This window comes from Tupaia chinensis, unplaced genomic scaffold (genome assembly GCF_000334495.1).
Source record: "Tupaia chinensis unplaced genomic scaffold, TupChi_1.0 Scaffold000355_1, whole genome shotgun sequence".
Lineage (NCBI taxonomy): Eukaryota > Metazoa > Chordata > Mammalia > Scandentia > Tupaiidae > Tupaia > Tupaia belangeri.
Genome location: NW_006159850.1, coordinates 14,516,497 through 14,534,732, shown reverse-complemented (window position 1 = coordinate 14,534,732; position 18,236 = coordinate 14,516,497). Strand labels below are relative to the sequence as shown.

The following is an 18,236-nucleotide window of genomic DNA, read 5'->3' as shown; positions in this document are numbered from 1 at the left end:
TTCAGCAGTAAAACACAATGTTCTGCAAGGTAATCCCACACGGGAAGGTTGCTGGTTCAAGTTCGGAGACCTCTGAGTATTCCTAGCATGTTCATGCCCATGACCTGGGGTTGGTTAAAGGCTGGAGATAAATGGAGGTGTTGAAGCCCCATTGAGGGTGCTGTCTCTCTGACTCTCTTTCTCACCCATGGAAGAAGTAAGCAAACTTGATTTTAGAAGTATCTTTTTTCATGGCTGTATAGAAATCCTTTATACTGAAATTTGATTTTTAGCCTTGTATCATTAGGAAATAGAGCATAGATTCAGCTTGCTGTGGCAAGCGTAGTACAGGTTAGGGGTACTTTATATATAATGCTTGGGACCAGAAGTATTTTGGATTGGGGGAATTTTGGATTTTAGAATATTTGCATATATACAATGAGGTCTTGGGGTTAGGACCCAAGTCTAAACATGGAATTTGCGTGTGTTTATTCACTGTATACACATAGGCTGAGGTAATTTTATAGTGTTTTTGTATTGTAGCATTTTATAGTGTTCTGAGGTCAGATATGGAATTTTCTGTTTGCAGTGTCATGCTGGCGCTTAAAATTCTCAGATTTTTGGACCATATAAGATTTAAAATTTTCAGATTAGGGATGCTCAGCCTGTAGTGCCTTGACCCTCCTCCCCCACCCCCCCCAAAAAAAGTGAACCATGTAAAATCCCCAGAACCTGTGAATACATTACAAGGCAATGAGGAATGAAGGTTACTAACAAGTTGATGTGCAGGGAGATTGTCCCTGACCATGTGGAGGGCTAATATAATCACAAGGTTCCTCAAATGTCAAAGAGGTAGGCAGAAGTAGCCGTCGCAGTGTCAGAGTGATGCGACCGGAGAGTCTCCACCAGCCATTTCCGCTTTGAAGATGGAGGGGCAAGGAATGCGGGCAGCCTCTGGAGGCTAGAAAAGGCAAGCACATGGATTTTCCCCCAGAGCCTCCTGAAAGAAATGCAGTCCTGCAATACCTTGATTTTAGCCCAGTGAGCTCCCCTTCGAACTTTCAAAGTCGGGAATTCGAAGGTGATTGCGTTATGAAGCAAACCACTAAGTCTGTGGCACTCTGTCTTAGCAAGCAATAGGAAAAACATACACAGACACACGAGGGGGTCTTCAAAAATTTTGTGAAAAATACATATTATGAAAAAACTATGCATGGATTTCTATTTTGGGGAAACCAAAATAAACTTGTACCATAATTCCATTTTCCCATGAAGTGTTTTGAAGTCCCCATGTACCTTTTTAAAAATCATTATAAAGCAAGCACTGTGCAGTTGCCGCCGAGATCAGTAGTAGAATATTTCGAGGCCTCTAGAACCCCCTGTGTATTCCTTCTCGTCACACCCCTCTCTCTCACCTCCCCCTGAGATAATCACCATCCTGTCCTTCGTGACCTTTACTTCCTTGCTTTCATTTATGGTTTTTACCTCCATGTACATGTCCTCAACAATACAGTTCAGCATGGCTTAGTTTGAGATGTCCAGGACCCGATTCCATCTGCACGCCTTGTCCACGTCGTTCCTGCTCTATTTCTTTGTCATTGTCATACAGGGTCCCATTATGTGACTGTGTGTCCAGAGACAGGCAGTAGAGGCCACTGGTCTTGAGGGAGCCCTCTAGGGTGCATGAGCTGTCACCCACACCTCCGACTACAGCTCTTTTCTTTTGAAAGCTGTTTATATCTAGGCTCCGTGAATGCGAAAGCGTATAAAAGCATAGTCCCCACTGTTGGAAAGCACAGAAAGAGCAGGGTAAACGACACATAAGCCACCGTTATATTGCAGTGCTTCATACTGAATAACTGAATAATAGAAAAGGGTACAGGGCGCATGACTCAGTCTTGGGGTATCAAGGAAGTTTTCCTCAGAGGAAGTGACCCTTGAAGTATTTGCTAGTCCAGTAAAGACCAGACAAGGCAGTACTTAGTGAAGATATACCATGTGAAAATGTACAGGCAGAACATGACAGGACAAAGAATCGCAAGTTCTTGGGGTGTGGCTGCCATAGGGATTGAGAGAGAAGAGATAGAGGTGTGGCTGCCATAGGGATTGAGAGAGAAGACAAGAGATAGGGTGAGAAAGACAGGAAGGTAGATAGACAGACTGAGGAGGGTCGAGATGGTAGCAGGAAAGGAAGCTGGAGCCTGCAGTAGTAGATCAGAGAGGGCTGCCCCTGAGTGCAGACTGAGAACAATGGTAGCAGGAAAGGAAGCTGGAGCCTGCAGGAGCAGATCAGAGAGTGCTGCCCCTGAGTGCAGACTGAGAACGCGGGCTTCATGCCTAGTGCGGTCGGAAATCATGGGAGCGTTCTGGACAGCGGAGTGGCCTGCCAGGTCTGACCTGGCAAATACCACGTCACCGAAATTATTGCGATTGATCTGAAGTGGAACATTTTTCTTCATTGTATATCTTCAGGTTTTCTTAGAAGTTGTTAAATCTGTGCGATTGATGTTTGTAAAGACTTACCAATGATTTGATCTATATCTCGAAAGTGAACTTTCTTCTACCTCGACATTCCAGTGCAATATGGAAATTCGTCACTTAATCATGAAGATCACCTTTTTAAAAAAAGCTACAAAGGAGGGGCCAGGTGGTTAAAGCGTTGGATCCCACACGGTCAGCTCTATAGTTTGAGTCTTGGACCCAGCAGATTGAAAAACATGCTGGGTGTCTGTGTGTGTATGTCCCAGATCCCAAGAGGCTAATGGAAGAAAAGGGACTGTGGCATGGTCATTTCCCACAGGGGGAACTTCTATTTTTCTCTCTCTCTCTCTCTTTCTCCCCACAGTGAGCACATGTACCTTATGGCAAAAATCTAAAAAAGAACAGAAAAGCCACAAAGGAAAACTGTATATATTTGGTTCAGATCAGCATAGAGGTACTTCAAAAATAACACTCTGATTTGAACTGCGAGATGTATTGTATTGACAGATCACATCGCGAGTTATATTGTGGGTGCTGCAGAGTCAGATGCAGAAAAGCAGACAGCAGAAATGATTCTAGATGCAACTGCCTTCTTTAAAGACCCAATTAAAATGAAACCTCACTGTCCATTTTCATTTTGTAGATGGCCAGAGGGGAACATCTGACATTTTTTGAACAATTTAGGGATTTCAGATTTTTATAATTGAGCTAAAGAGTGGGGAATGAATTAGATTTAGGAAAATGAAAACTAAATCATCCCAATCATTAAAAACATTTTTAGATTTTCAGAGTAGTGAGTAGTAATCTGCATAGTGATAGGTTTTCTTTTTCTTAAAACTCATCAGCCTACAACCAAATAAAATAAGATTTCTTGGGCCAGCAGGTGGCGTGGTGGTTAAGGTGCTAGACTCCCACATGGCCAACCACGGTTCAATTCCCAGACCTGGTAACTTGCTTTCTCACTTTCCCTTTCTCTCTCTGGTCAATTTAAAAAATAATAACAAATAAAATTAAGTAAATAAATATAAAAAATAAGTTTTTTGTTCTGTAAATTAGAATTATTTCTTGATTATCTGCTCTGCTTAAGTTATATTTTCAGTTATCAGATATTTCAAACAGAAAGTAATAAATATTTATGTGTGCATGACCCATATTGTAAGAAGAATTGAATAAATGGCAGGGTATGCCTATATTTTTAGTTAGAATACCAGCATCATAAATTCTGTCTGTAGGTTTAATGTAATCACAGTGATAATAAGTTGTTTTTTTAATTAATCAAGTTGATTTCAAAGCTCTCATAGATGAAAAAAAAAAGAATTAGTATTGTTGAGAATATTTAGAAAAGCAAGAATAATGTGGAAAGGCTAGCCTCACTATGTGTTAAAACTTATTAAACAGTTTGGGACCAGCAGTTGGCAGAATGGTTATGTCACTGGACTCCCATGTAGTGGACTGCGATTTGAGTCCTGGACCCAGTGACTTAATCACACCAGCACATGTGTGTGTATGTGCCCAAAATCCTGAGAGGAGAATGGAGAAGGGATTTTGGCATGGCCATCCCCCTTGGGGGTTGATTTCTCACTTTCTGTCTCTCTGTGTCTTTCTGCTCAGCACATGTGCCCTATAGCAAAACTCTTAAACAAACAAACAAACAAACACTATAGTAAAGGACCAGAAGGTGGCATGATGTGGTGAAGGCACAGGACTCCCACGTGGTCGACTACAGTTCGATCAGCACAGGACTCCCACGTGGTCGACTACAGTTCAATCACCAGACCTGTCAGCTTGAAAATCATGCCACGTGCATGGGCATGTGTGCCCAAAATCTGAAGAGGAGGAGTGCGAAGGGATTTCAACATGGCCATCTACCCTGAGGGGTGATTTCTCACTTCCCCCCTCTCTGTCTCTTTCTCTCTCTCTCTGGTGAGAACATGCACCCAATGGCAAAAAAAAAAAAAAGTTGTAGTCTAAATGTAATTGTGTGGTTCTGGGACCTGTGAGAAAGCAACTGTTAACCTAGTATTCATTCGTTTCTTCATCCTTACCAAATCATCATCATCAAAAACATGCACCGCACTTGACTAGAAATCCCTATTTCTCAAGGTCCTTGAATTGTGAACAAAATAAAACTTCAATTTTGATTAAGCCCACTTGTTCCATTTATCTATTGCTAAATAACAAATCATCCTAAATGTAGTGCCGTTAACAACTAGTAATCATTTATTTTGCTCACAGATCCACGATTTGGTCAGGACTCAGCAAGGACGGGTCCTCTTTGCTGGAGCAGCTCGAAGGTAGTGGCTGGTATCAGTTTACAGCTCACCTACCGATAAGTCTGGAGGTTAATGCTAGCCTTTGGCTGTTGGCAAGGACCTCACCTGCAGCTGTTTGTGGCCTGTCTGTGTGGCCAATTGCTTTGTGGCAGCATGGAAACTATGTATGTAGATATGAGAAATCTACTTCAGTGATTTTCTGTTTTTTAGGTTATCTTCCCTCAGATTGATACTAAGAATTACTTTAGGAACCAGCAGTTAGTGTAATGGCTATGTCACTGGACTTCCATGTAGTCGACCACGGTTCAAGTTCTGGACCTGGTAGCTTAAACTCATGCCGGGTGTGTGTGCATGCGTGCCCAAGATCCCAAGAGGAGAATGGAGGAGAAGGGATTGTGGCAGGCCATCCTCCCTGGGGGTGATTTCTCACTTTCTGTATGTCTTTCTGGTGAGTGTACATGCTCTACAGCAAAAACCTCTCCAAAAAAAAAATAATAATAATAATAATAATTACTTAATGCTTTGATATTCCACAGTTTCATTAGGATGGATTTGTCTTTATTTATTATTTATTTATTCAAATAAACTTTTTATCAATTCAAAAAAGTTCTCAGCAATTATCTCTTCAATGTTATTTTCCTCTCATTATTTCGGTTATCCCCTCCCTCCTGGAAATATTTATTAATCGCTAGAAGGCATGTGCACTCACCAGAGAGAGAGTGAACCCTCCTCTCTCCCAAATGGGCATAGGCATGCTGCAATCCCTTCTCCTCCATTTCTCCATCCCATCGGGATACATACATGCGCACATGTGCACTGAATGTGTTTTTTGAGCTGCCAGGGCTGGAGTTCAAACCATGGTTGACTGTATGGGATCCAGCTTTCTTTCTTTTCTTTTTTTAAAATTTTTTAAAAAAATTTGCTAGATGGCACATGTACTCACAGGAGAGAGACAGAGCAAGAGAGAAAGAAAGTTAGATGGTACCCTCCCCCCTCTCCACGTGGAGGATGGTCACATGACAATCCCTTCTTATACATTTCCCCTTTCGGGATCTTGGGTGTGTACTCAGTTTTTAGGAGTTACATGTAGTTTGAAGATGATCATATATTATTGCCTCATTATGGCTTCTATTTAATAATTTACCTCTTCAAAGATTTTAAGAATGCTATGCTAGGCTTTCTTTAAGAGGTTTTATTATCTCAAACTCTTGGGATGCTAACTTGCATTCATGCTAACCACTGACTTTCCTTATCCAGGACTGTTTCTTTAGATAGTTTTAGATAGTTATAGTCTGAGCTCATTTTTATCATGTGTGCTGAATCATAAAAACATGCCCTCAGAGCAGTATTTTAATTTCTCTGCTAAGAATTCTATGATTTTATTTTCTCAACTTCTGATTCTTACACTTATCAGGCAGTATAAATTTAAATCCCGTGGGACTTCAATTTCTCATAGGCACCTCTTCCCCCTATTCAGAGTGCTAGATAGAAGACAGGCTTCATCACTACTTTTCTAGGTCACTAGAGAGTAGAATTTTTCTGGTTTCCCTTCTGGAAAAAGATACTTTCCAGTGTCCTAAGTGCATGCAAGGATCTTAGTGCGATTCTCCATTTCCAGATAGGAACAAGGTCATGTATCATCTCTCTGCGAGGATACCACTGGAGCCGCTGGACCATAAGGCCTGTATTTAGTCTACAAATCTCTGGGCCTTCTTTGGGTCACCTTGCTAGTTTATTATTCTAGTCAAGTTCACTTTTTATTTCTAGTACCCGATAGCTTCCTTCCTTTTTTTTTTTTTTTTGAGCCTGGATAAACATTAAAAATTTATATTTGTCATATTTCTGATCAGTTTTATTTTTTGCTTTTTGTATTTGGGGTGGAAGGACAGACTGAGTCAGCTAACTCTGTCATGTTGTCAGAAGTTAATGTAGTTACCAATTTTCATATGTTTTTTTGAAGTAATGACCTTAAAAATCTGCATCAGAATCGTTCTGGCTACTCATTAAATATGTAGATTCTTAGATTTCATCAATATTTTATTGAATCATAATCTGTGGAGATGGAGCTAGAGAATATTTATTTTAAATGAGGATCAAAAAGTAAATGTAGCAAGATTGCAGGATACAAGATCTATATAGAGGGAAATCCATTGTATTTCTATAGAGTAACAATGAACAACAGGCAATTGAAATTTACAAGGCAATATTACAATAGTACTAAAATATGAAATAACTAGAGATAAATTTGACAAAAGATATGCAAGACTTGTATTCTTAAAACTATGAAACATTGATGAGAGAAATGTCCTAAATAAATGGAAAACTATACTTCATTCATAGGTTGGTAAATTCAGTATTGTTAAGATATCATTTCTTCCCCCAAATTTATCTATAAATTTAATACAATCAAAATAAAACTCTCAGTTGCTTTTTTATAGAAATTGCCAAGTCGATTCTTAAGTTCATATGGAAATCCAAAGAACTTAGAATATTTAAAACAACTTTGGAAGAAAAGGATGAAACAGGGAGGTTGCTACTACTTGATTTCAAGACACATTTAAACCAAAGTAATTGAGATAATCCAGAATAATCTCCCTGTTTCAAAATTCTTAACTGGTTGTATCTTTTGACATATAAGGTAATAGTCACCCTTTTCCCATATGAAGTAATATCTATAGCTTCAAGAATTAATATGTGAATATTTGGGGTGGAGCATTGTACAGCCCACCACAGATCCTGTGGATGGTCCGTTGTTTTAATTCTTTATGCTTTGTAGTCCTTCTTTCCTCACTGATATCCATCACCTGCTGTCATAAATCATACTCACTTCTGTGTGTGCATCTATCCTGAGCTCTCTATTCTGTTCCCTTTGTCATTTTGTATGTTCTGCCTCAATTCCATACTGTCTTAATTACAGTAGCTTTATATTACATTATAATGTATGAAAGGGCAAGTCCCCCCCCCCCATTTTAGTCTTCTTCAAAAATACCTCGGTTATTATTGACCCTTTGATTTTGCATTTAGATGTTAGAATCAACCACCCAAATTCTACCTGCAGGCCTTTCGTTTAGCAGTGCATTGATTTATAGATATAAATTAGTTGCGTGGAAATTGGCATCTTTTATGATATTGAGTCTTCTTTTGCAAGAATATTAGTCTAGTTTTCCCTTTATTTAACTCTTTGTTAATGTCTTCCTATAAAATTTTCCTCTTTTATTCTTGAAGGTCTTAAATACAGTTCATTGATTTACTTCTAGGTATTTTATATTTTTGTTGCTATTATAACTAAGTCTTGAAAATGAACTTTTTCTGATTATTTCTAGGTATAGAAATGCATTTGACTTTATATATTGATTTAGTCACTCTTAACCTTCCTCTATCTTATAAATTTAAAATTTTTATAGTTTTTTGGTGTGTGTTCCAGGTAAACAGTCTTAAAATATATGAATAATGGCACTTTGTCCTTTCTATTTAACTTTTTTCCCTCTTACGGCCCAGAAATGAAACTCAAATACTAAACATATACATCTTAGATAGTACCTTAGTTTGTTCGGACTGCTATAGCAGACTACCACAGATTATGTGGTTTATGAACAACAGGTATTTATCTTGTACAGTTCTGGAGGTTGGGAAGCCCAAAATAAAGGTGCCAACAGATTCAATGACTTGTGAGGGCCAATTCCTCATAGATAGCACCTTCTTGGGGGATGGGATTTCAACATAGGAATTGGACCAGGAGGGACACAAACATTCAGTTTTGTGGCAGATAGCAAGTTTTTGAAAATTCCTGCTTTACATTTTCTGTTATTTGATGCCATTTTATCATGTTGCATATAGGAATTTCAGGAGAATTAAAGGGCTTCTGTGGCCCATCTCTCTGCTTTTTATGTGTGAAACCAGGACACTGTTATCATAGACGAGAAGCTACTCTATTTTTAAAACATTTAAAATATTTTGCTCTTCTAATAGGGAACCTATCTTCCGAGCTTATTATTTCCTTCATGCTTGTCCTTCTTGCTGCCTTTTGCCAAGAAAAGAAAAATATCTGTTCCAAAAAACTGTGGAAAAGCAGAATTTGTAATGTGACCCTAAAATTTAGACTAACTTAGACACGCAGGTCTGAGTGTTACTTGTACTCGTGTTCTGTCCTGGGTGAAGGACGTGGCTGGCTACAAATAAGACAGACTCTTTGGAAGTAATTAATAATTCCCAAAGAAACATTGGCTCAGTGCTTTATTACAACACATCTCCATTTTTTTTTTTTTAAAGGAAGGCAGTTAAGGTAACAGATGGAGAAAGTTTCAGGCCTGACAGTTATAAATAGTCCTGTGGTTTATTCCACGGTATATTTGCAATTCTCTTTCTTTGCCATTTTGAAAGTTGGATCTCAATCTGAATACTTTTCTCTTGATCAAGTACAAATGATTGCTGATAGATTAGAACTCTGAGATAAGGGAGTAGGATGATGAGGTCTGGACCCTACATAGGAATTGGACCAGGAGGGACACAAACATTCAGTTTTGTGGCAGATAGCAAGTTTTTGAAAATTCCTGCTTTACATTTTCTGTTATTTGATGCCATTTTATCATGTTGCATATAGGAATTTCAGGAGAATTAAAGGGCTTCTGTGGCCCATCTCTCTGCTTTTTATGTGTGAAACCAGGACACTGTTATCATAGACGAGAAGCTACTCTATTTTTAAAACATTTAAAATATTTTGCTCTTCTAATAGGGAACCTATCTTCCGAGCTTATTATTTCCTTCATGCTTGTCCTTCTTGCTGCCTTTTGCCAAGAAAAGAAAAATATCTGTTCCAAAAAACTGTGGAAAAGCAGAATTTGTAATGTGACCCTAAAATTTAGACTAACTTAGACACGCAGGTCTGAGTGTTACTTGTACTCGTGTTCTGTCCTGGGTGAAGGACGTGGCTGGCTACAAATAAGACAGACTCTTTGGAAGTAATTAATAATTCCCAAAGAAACATTGGCTCAGTGCTTTATTACAACACATCTCCATTTTTTTTTTTTTTAAAGGAAGGCAGTTAAGGTAACAGATGGAGAAAGTTTCAGGCCTGACAGTTATAAATAGTCCTGTGGTTTATTCCACGGTATATTTGCAATTCTCTTTCTTTGCCATTTTGAAAGTTGGATCTCAATCTGAATACTTTTCTCTTGATCAAGTACAAATGATTGCTGATAGATTAGAACTCTGAGATAAGGGAGTAGGATGATGAGGTCTGGACCCTCTGAAAGTTTTACTTAATTTTCTGGAGAGGTATTGTCCTCACTAAAACCTGACCGTTAGTGGAACCTTTTTTTCCAGGGATCACATGGAGTGGGGGAACCCTCTAAATAAGTCAGCTCTCTGGAGCATCTCTCTTGTTTCCTATAATCAACATAATACTGATATAATGACCACAATGTTGCCAAGCACTACAGGAACAGAAGAACCAGTATTCCTGACTTTGAAAGGATAGTCTTGAGGAGAAAGCATAAAAGATACAAAATAATACTAATAATACTAAAGAGCAACAGAAGACAGAAAGATTATAATAATGATAATAAATTAGAAATATCACTTGGTTGTTCCAAGCGTATTTTACCTAACACTAAAAATTGCATCTAATAGATCATCAAATTGATCTTAGCACCAGAAATATTTTGGATGTTATATGCAGAGCAAATATATCATTTTTTTCTTAAAGAACTTGAAATTCGAATGGTAGAAATTTAAGGAGAACTATCAAACAATCAGAGAGATTCAGAAGAGCTATTCCCACTGCTGGGAGGAAGTGGAGAGACAGGAACTCTTAAATACTGTTGATGTTTATGTATAATTAGTACAATCATTTTGGAAAGCAAAATGTCCAATATGCATCTTTGTTCTGCGAATTCCACTGCCAGTAATGGTCAGCTGGGTAATTGAGATGAACTCTTCCTCTAAAAACTACTAAAAAAAAAAATAAGGCAAAAAAAAAAATTTTAACTCCGCTTTGAAGGCAAAAGAGAGCTACCAGGCAGTGAAGAACTATGAGGCCAATATCCTGGGGGGATAAAAAAGGAAATGATACCTATGGCTTGACTAATATCTACTGTATTCACGCTGGTAAAAACCATTTTGTCGCTGTAAAGGTGTACAGTGATTAAATGTAGAATAAAATTTTTTAAAAAAGGAAGCAAGACCAATAGACTTTAATGACTGCTTCATTTTTAAAGACACTTCCCTTATGATAGAAACTGTAGAGGCTGAGAAGTTAAGTAGGATTAAGGTAAAAAATGGGAGTTTATGGGATGTCTGAGGAGAAAGGACCCAAATGTCCCCCAAGCTTTAGGATAAAACCCAGTTAAGTGGGAACTATGTAGAAATGGACTAGCCCTCGAAAGACTGAAACTCAACTTTGAATCATTTTTCAGTTATCAGTTCGATTAAGATAAGTCTTTGCTGGAGTGCCAGGAGAGAACTGATCCCTAATATTCTAAGGTGTTACTTATTGCTGATGAGGAATTAACTGTTTTTACATCTAGGATGGCAAGAGCTTCACATCCTTCTTGGGAGATCTGAGAAAACAGTCACTTCAGTGTTTATTGCAGGGCTTAATTATTTCACTGAGTCTTAGTTGAGAACAATTAAATCAGATTATCTGGGATTGCTAATGCCCCCTAATCACCAGCCAGAAGATGGAGGATCTCTTCTTAGGGATTATTTTTATCATTTTTAAAAATGCTCAACAGCACCTCATCCAGAAAAACCAAGCATATAAGGAGGCAAGACAATCTGATAGAAAATCAAGATAATTCACAGAAACAAAGCTACAGAGAACTAGATAATAGAATGACCAGACACAGATTTAAACACTTTTTTATTTGATAAAATTAAACAGAGGCCTGGAAACTGGGGGGGAAAAAATCTGATGGAAAGACTAGAACTGAAAAGTTTATAATAACAAATTAAGAACTATGAATAAATATAACAGCCTATTAGGTATTAACCAGAGATAGATTTTATAAGCTGGAAATTAGAGAAAATCAAAACAAAATACCTTATAATACTGAAGCATGTACAGAAAAGAACATAATCTAATGGAATGTGGCTGAAAGTACATATACATGCGGAGGGGGGTGGTGAAAAAGTGGGACCAAAGCAATATTTGAAGAGATAATTTCCAAACTGATGAAAAACATCCATATACTCAAAAAATAGTTACACGGATACTCAAAACCTAGGAAAGATAAATGCAACCACACCTAGGAACATGATAAGAACACTGCTGAAAACCAAACTAAAAGTCAGTTCGAAGACAAAACAGTATATCCAATGAGCAATGAGACTGTAAGGTTAATTCTCAACAGAAAGAATAGAATGATAGATACGGTTTCTCCAAAAGGACTTTAAGAAAATATAGGAAGATGTTCAAAGATAGATATTTGAGGATAGTAATTGCACTATAAAATGTTGTACTAAACATTTGGAAAGAGAATTAAACATATATATCTCCCTCCAATAGACTATGCACCCATTAAGGATAAGATAGATCTTTAGGTAACAATATATTAAAATGTTCCAAACATCAGTATTGTTGTGAGTAAAGCATGTTACATAATAATATAGATCAATAGCATATGCTATCATTTATAGGAGGGGCCACAGCTTTTTGATTTAACTAAATGTAGAAAGAAAACTAGGCACAATGGCATGTGCCTATAACCCCAGCTACAGGAGGCTGAAGCAGGAGGATTGCAAGTTTGAGGCCAGCCTGGACAACATGAGACATGTCTCAAAAACAATTAAAAAAAAATACACACACACACACACACACACATATATATGCATGTCTCAAAAACAATAAAATATGTATATACACACACACACACACACACACACACATACATATAGATGTTGGGACCAGCAGGTGGCATAGTGGTTAAGGCAGTGGACTCCCACATGATGACTGCAGTTTGAGTCCCTGACCTTGACCCAGTGGCTTGAAACTCATGTCAAATATGTGTGTGAACATGCCCAAAATCCCAGAAAGAAAATGGAGGAGAATGGATTGTAGTATGGCCATCCCTCCACGGGGGTGATTTCTCAGTTTCTCTCTCTCCATCTCTCCAGCAAGCACATCTGCTTTACAGCAAAAACAAACAAACAAACAAACAAAAAATAACCCACAACCAAAAAACTCTTAAAAAAGAAAAACAGAAGGATAGGCACAAGAATGTTCATAATAGTGAAATTTGGATGATAGAATTATGAAGGAATTTTCACATCTATAATTTTTTACAATGATCATATGTTATAAAAGAGATTTATTTTTAAAAAAATAAATCAGTCAATACTGCAAAAGTTATCTCTGTGTTGACTCTGCATCCATTGTCAATGGGCTACAATGGATGCTGGTAAGTGCATTCCAGTACCTCTGTTTGGAAGAAAGTCTGTGGAGTCAGGTAATACCCATAGACTCAGATCCCCATACCCTGGATCTCCCTAAATCGAGGAAGGACCTATGACAACAGTGTATCTTGGAGCCCCATGGTGGCTTTCAGTTTATGGGGAGCATCAATCAGTGGTTATGCTTCGCTGATTTAGAGAAGTTACTTTATAAGAAATGTCAGAATAATGTTAAGAATTGTGTTAGAAGTTTTTAATTGTTATTGTTTTCTACTATAATGTCAACCTGAATCGTAATATAGGCTGTTCCCTGGAGAAAGAAAAACTACCAATATTCCTGAACATAAGATAAGATGATACATTTTTGGCATTGGTTAAATGGTATTTCCCTCAGTGCAGTTCAGTTGTTTAATAATCTTGATTGTTTATCTTGGTACCAAGTTGTGGGTAGACTGAGATAATAAAGCCCCATTTGGGATAGTAAACTCTAAGTTGTTTTTACAGGTCGAGAGATCTGTCTGCCCCTTCGAATCAAAGGAGAAGGAATGGGACCTAAGATTCACTTCAACTTTGAATTGCTGGATATTGGGAAAGTTTTCATTGGATCTGTCCATTGTTACGAGGTAAGGACTAGATTTTTCACTGAGACTCAAAACAGTACTTGGCTCTTTTGGTTGCTTTTAGTTGATGTGTGTCTTTATTTGATAGGGAATTTGTACCATCACATCCTTTTGCCATTACTCATCCCAGTCCAGTCTCCAAAATACTCTGTCCCCTCTTCCTAGCCATGTTGAGGGGAGTGACTTTTTCTGTCCTTCTCAGCCCCCTCAGATTTCAAGCTAAAAATATATCAAAGTTATAATTTAATTGGTTTTATCATCATGACTTTGTAGATTGGAAAGGGGAAACCATAAATACATCTCCCCATCTGTTGAGTGCTTATTCTCTGACAACAAAATCCTACAGATCAAGGGATGGAGAATCTTACATTTTCTAGAATGTCCGAATGAGGATAGCTGTTTTCATGTTTCAGAATTTTCTCTGCACGTATTAGTCTTCAAGCCATGTTTTAAAACCAATCATCCTGGTTCTGCATGTATTAGTCTTCAAGCCATGTTTTAAAACCAGTCATCCTGGACTCTGGAAAAGACCTCCTTGCTTTGTCTTTCCAATTAAATAGGAAATGAAATCTTACAAGGTGTAAGATTTGAAGGAGAAGATTGAAGGATCAAAGTTCCTTCAATACATTGGTATCTAGGGCACAGCTTTACACTGTATCAAACTAAATAATCATTGAAACTTTGATTTAGAAAGGTTCCTAAAATTGTGTATGTTTGCATTTTTACAGAGGTAGTAAAAGAAATCTTTCATGAACGACAAATAGGTATCAGGTTCTGTGCTTTTTTGTGTGTTCACCTCTGTGTGTGTGCCTGTGTGTGTAATCTCTCAAGTTTACGTGCTTTTTTGTGTGTTCACCTCTGTGTGTGTGTGCCTGTGTGTGTAATCTCTCATGTTTACAAAATGGAAAGGTAGGTTTTATTATACCTGTTTTGTAAATGAGAAGCATCAGGCGTGTAACGGTTGATACCATCAACACCATTGCCCTTAATGAGCGTCATGAGTGTGCTAGAGCTTTGATGTCCATCAGCCCATTTAGTCCTCACAGAAACCCTCACTATTCCCACTGTATAGCTAAGTAATCTGAGGCTTTGAGAAGTTTTAGTAGTTAAGGTAATTCCAGATACTTTAACAAATGCAAAAATATGTAGTCTCTCAAGCATGGTAGAAGTTTCTGTCGAAGCCAAGGTTCCTAATCGGTAGGTGCTCTCCTGCAGCAGAGTATCTGGAAGCCCTGCTCCTTCTATCCCTGCTCAGCCTTGTCTACCATGTGGCCTGCAAGGCTGAGGTCTCTCCTGTATCACTCTGGCAAAAGGGGAAAGAATGTGGAGGAGCGTAGGTGAGATTGTGATACGAAGTGGCACTGGAGGTGGTACATACCGGTTTCTTGTTTCTTTCACGTCCCTTCACTGTGTGTAACTGCAAAGGAGGCTGGGGAATGCAGCCTAGCTCGAAGCACAGAAGAGGAAATGGGTTCAGCGAACTGCAAAGCCGACTGCCAGCAGAGTGCAGTAACTTGGCAAGGTCACACCGCATGAAATGTCAGTGAGCGCTGGGTTAGAAACCCCCATCCTGTTCTGGGAAGAGAAGGCTCTCTGCTGACATTTCAGTCCTTCAGGTTCTCAGCGTTCTACTCTGTCCTTTCAGGCAAATCCAGGCTAACGCCAGCTCAGCTCTTAACCCAGCCTAACGTGGCACAGGGACAATGTCCTTCATCCTCACACTCGCTGGGGTAACTTCCTGTTCTCTTTCCAGAACAGTACAGTAACCCAGTGCTCACCAACAACTCACGTGGTATGACCTTGCCAAGTTACTGCACTCTGCTGGCAGGCAGCTTTGAACCCATTTCCTCTCTTGTGCTTCCAGCTAGACTGCGGTTCCCAGCCTAAACGGGATGACGTGAAAGTCAAGCAGAGGTGCTAATGTCACGATGAGATGGTGCATACATAGGAACACAAATGAAAAAAATCAGTTGCACGGCCCATAAAATAAAAAGCAGCACAGCTGCATTCTGCATCGTCCTATACTGCATTTAAGAGAAGGCTTACTTTGAAGGAGCGGATTAGAGAGAAAATAGAATAGTCCTTATTAAATTGATATTCTGTCTGCAATTTATCCATTGTGCATTTCCTCTACATCTTATGGACTGTTCCTTATGGATGCCACATCAGAAAGGACCTTAAATTCTGATACAAAATGGACAGAGTTTCCCCAAGTGTGATAACAGTTTCTTACAAATTTACAGAAGCATACTTTAGACCACCATTCTCCCCTACCCACTGCGTAAACAGTAAAGCAAACCACCAGCTAAATGCGTGTTAAATGAGGCGGTACATCAGACTGGACGGTTGTGAGAGCTGTGCGGTGGCAGAGAAGGGTACGGTAAGGTGCTTGTTACAGGGATATTTTGCACTCTCTGCGAATTTAATGCTGATGCCTCATTGCATCTCTCTTTCAGTTTATTACATTACCTACTTGAGATAAATTTGAATAACTAGCTATTGCCCTTAGTCATTGCTGAGCTTAGCAGATATATAAAGAGTAAACTGTAACCCCAAGAGTATACATTACTCCCTAGTGTAATTAAGAAGGAAAACAAATGAGAGGCAAAGTTCTATTATAAATGGTCTCCTCTTTAAGGAACTAGACTATAAGCGTAAGAGCAGTACCAGTAACCAGAAGGCCTCAAAGTATGTCCCAAATTATTCTTATCCGTAAGTAGCTTCTTCTTTGTCGGGGGAGAGAAAAGTGATATGTGTATTTTTTAAAAATGGAGTAACTGTCACCATACATAAAATCTGAGTAAAACATTTCTGTTGGCCAAACAGAAGGTAATCCATGCATCTTCCCAGAGAGGACAAAGGTCCTTCATGTTGCCATTACTGCTTTTGAATTACCTTTCAGTTATCACTAGTCTATGTCAGTTGCTTCTTAAGCACAAGTAAATTCTATTGGGTTGTCGGAAAAGTCATGATGTATTTTTCTGTGTTTTCCTGTGCAAAAATGTGTCATGACTTTTCCAAAGACCCAATAAATCCATCCTGTTCAACACTGGGAATATAAATAACACAAGCATAAATCCATCCTGTTCAACACTGGGAATATATAAAACCACTTGCCAGGCACTGTTCTAAAAATCACATAACTTAATCAATTTAATCTTATAGTAATATGAGAAGTTAATGATGCTTTACAAATGGGGAAACTGGGGCATAAAGAAGCTAAGTAGATTATCCAGGATCACACAGCTACACATCAGTGGCAAAGCTGGGCTTGAACCCAGGCAGTATGGATTTGAATCCAGAGTTTCTGGTCACAGTCACTTTCAATATGGTCTTTTATTTTATTTCTTTTTTTAAAAAAAAAAAAGATTTATTTATTTATTTATTCATTTATTCCTTCATTTTAATTTGACCAGAGAGAGACACACAGAGAGAGAGGAAAGTGAGAAAGCAAGCCACTAGGTCCAGTACTCGAACTGTGGTCAGCCATGTGGGAGTGTCCAGCACCTTAACCACCACACCACCTGCTGGTCTCTATTTTATTTCATTTTTTTAGAGAGATTTTTGCAATCGAGTCTATGTGCTCACTGAAGAGGCAGAGAGATACAAAGTGAGAAATCTCCCCCTCAAAGGGGTTGGCCATGCTGCAAACCCTTCTCCTCCATTCTCCTCTTGGAATTTTGGGCACGCATGCACATGCACCCAGTGTGAGTTTCAAGCCACCAGGTCCAGGACTTGAACCACAGTCAACTATGTGGGAGTCCAGCCACAGAACCATTATGCCATCTGCTGATCCCCTCTATGTGGTCTTTTAAAAAAGAATGAAGGGTAAAGCATAATTCCTATTACCCAGGAACTTAGAACAAGGGCAATAGAAAATAAATAGATAAGTAAAACAGCAAGCAGCAATTATGTCAGTCTGTTGGCCGTCTTTTCTCGGCAGAAGTGGTTGTTTCCTCTGCAAAGACTACTGACTCTCTACCCTCCGTGTGCTCTTGCTACCCTCGTGCCTGCTTGTAGACCATCCCCTTCTACATCCACCCACTCTCCATTCCTTTGGTTACCCTAACTCCCTTCTTTCATGACAGCAACAGGTATCACCTGGAGGTTCTCTCTCTAGACTGGGTGCTGAGTGTGCTTTACCTCATTTAATACGAATACACCCAGTCTCTAAAATACGTTCCACTGTTCCACCACTTAGCCCCTCCCAATCTCTCTCTTCACCACTGATCTTCTCAAATAGGAACCTAAAACAGCCAACCACTATTTTTTAAAAAAAATTTATATATATATTTAATTATTATTTTCATATGACTTTGCCAGAGAACTGTGGAGGCCATTGCATATGGAAGCCATCTTGGGAGCTTCTTGAGAACTGTCTGCCATCTTAGAAACCTTAGGCTTCACTTCCTCATTGAGCAAACCATGTCTCCTCGTCGCCCTGGACTTACATATACATAACCCCCTTTGGTAGCAGAGGACAGTCGAACGGGTA

General features: G+C 38.8%; 1 protein-coding gene across 1 annotated transcript in view; it reads left to right on the top strand.

Moving 5' to 3' along the window:
* The window catches only part of HYDIN (HYDIN axonemal central pair apparatus protein), a 378,086-nt gene that overhangs the window by 125,008 nt on the left and 234,842 nt on the right, over positions 1-18,236 (top strand). Inside the window, 1 exon segment of the mRNA XM_006152662.1 lies at positions 13,626-13,744. Coding sequence (XP_006152724.1) covers positions 13,626-13,744 — 119 coding nt within the window.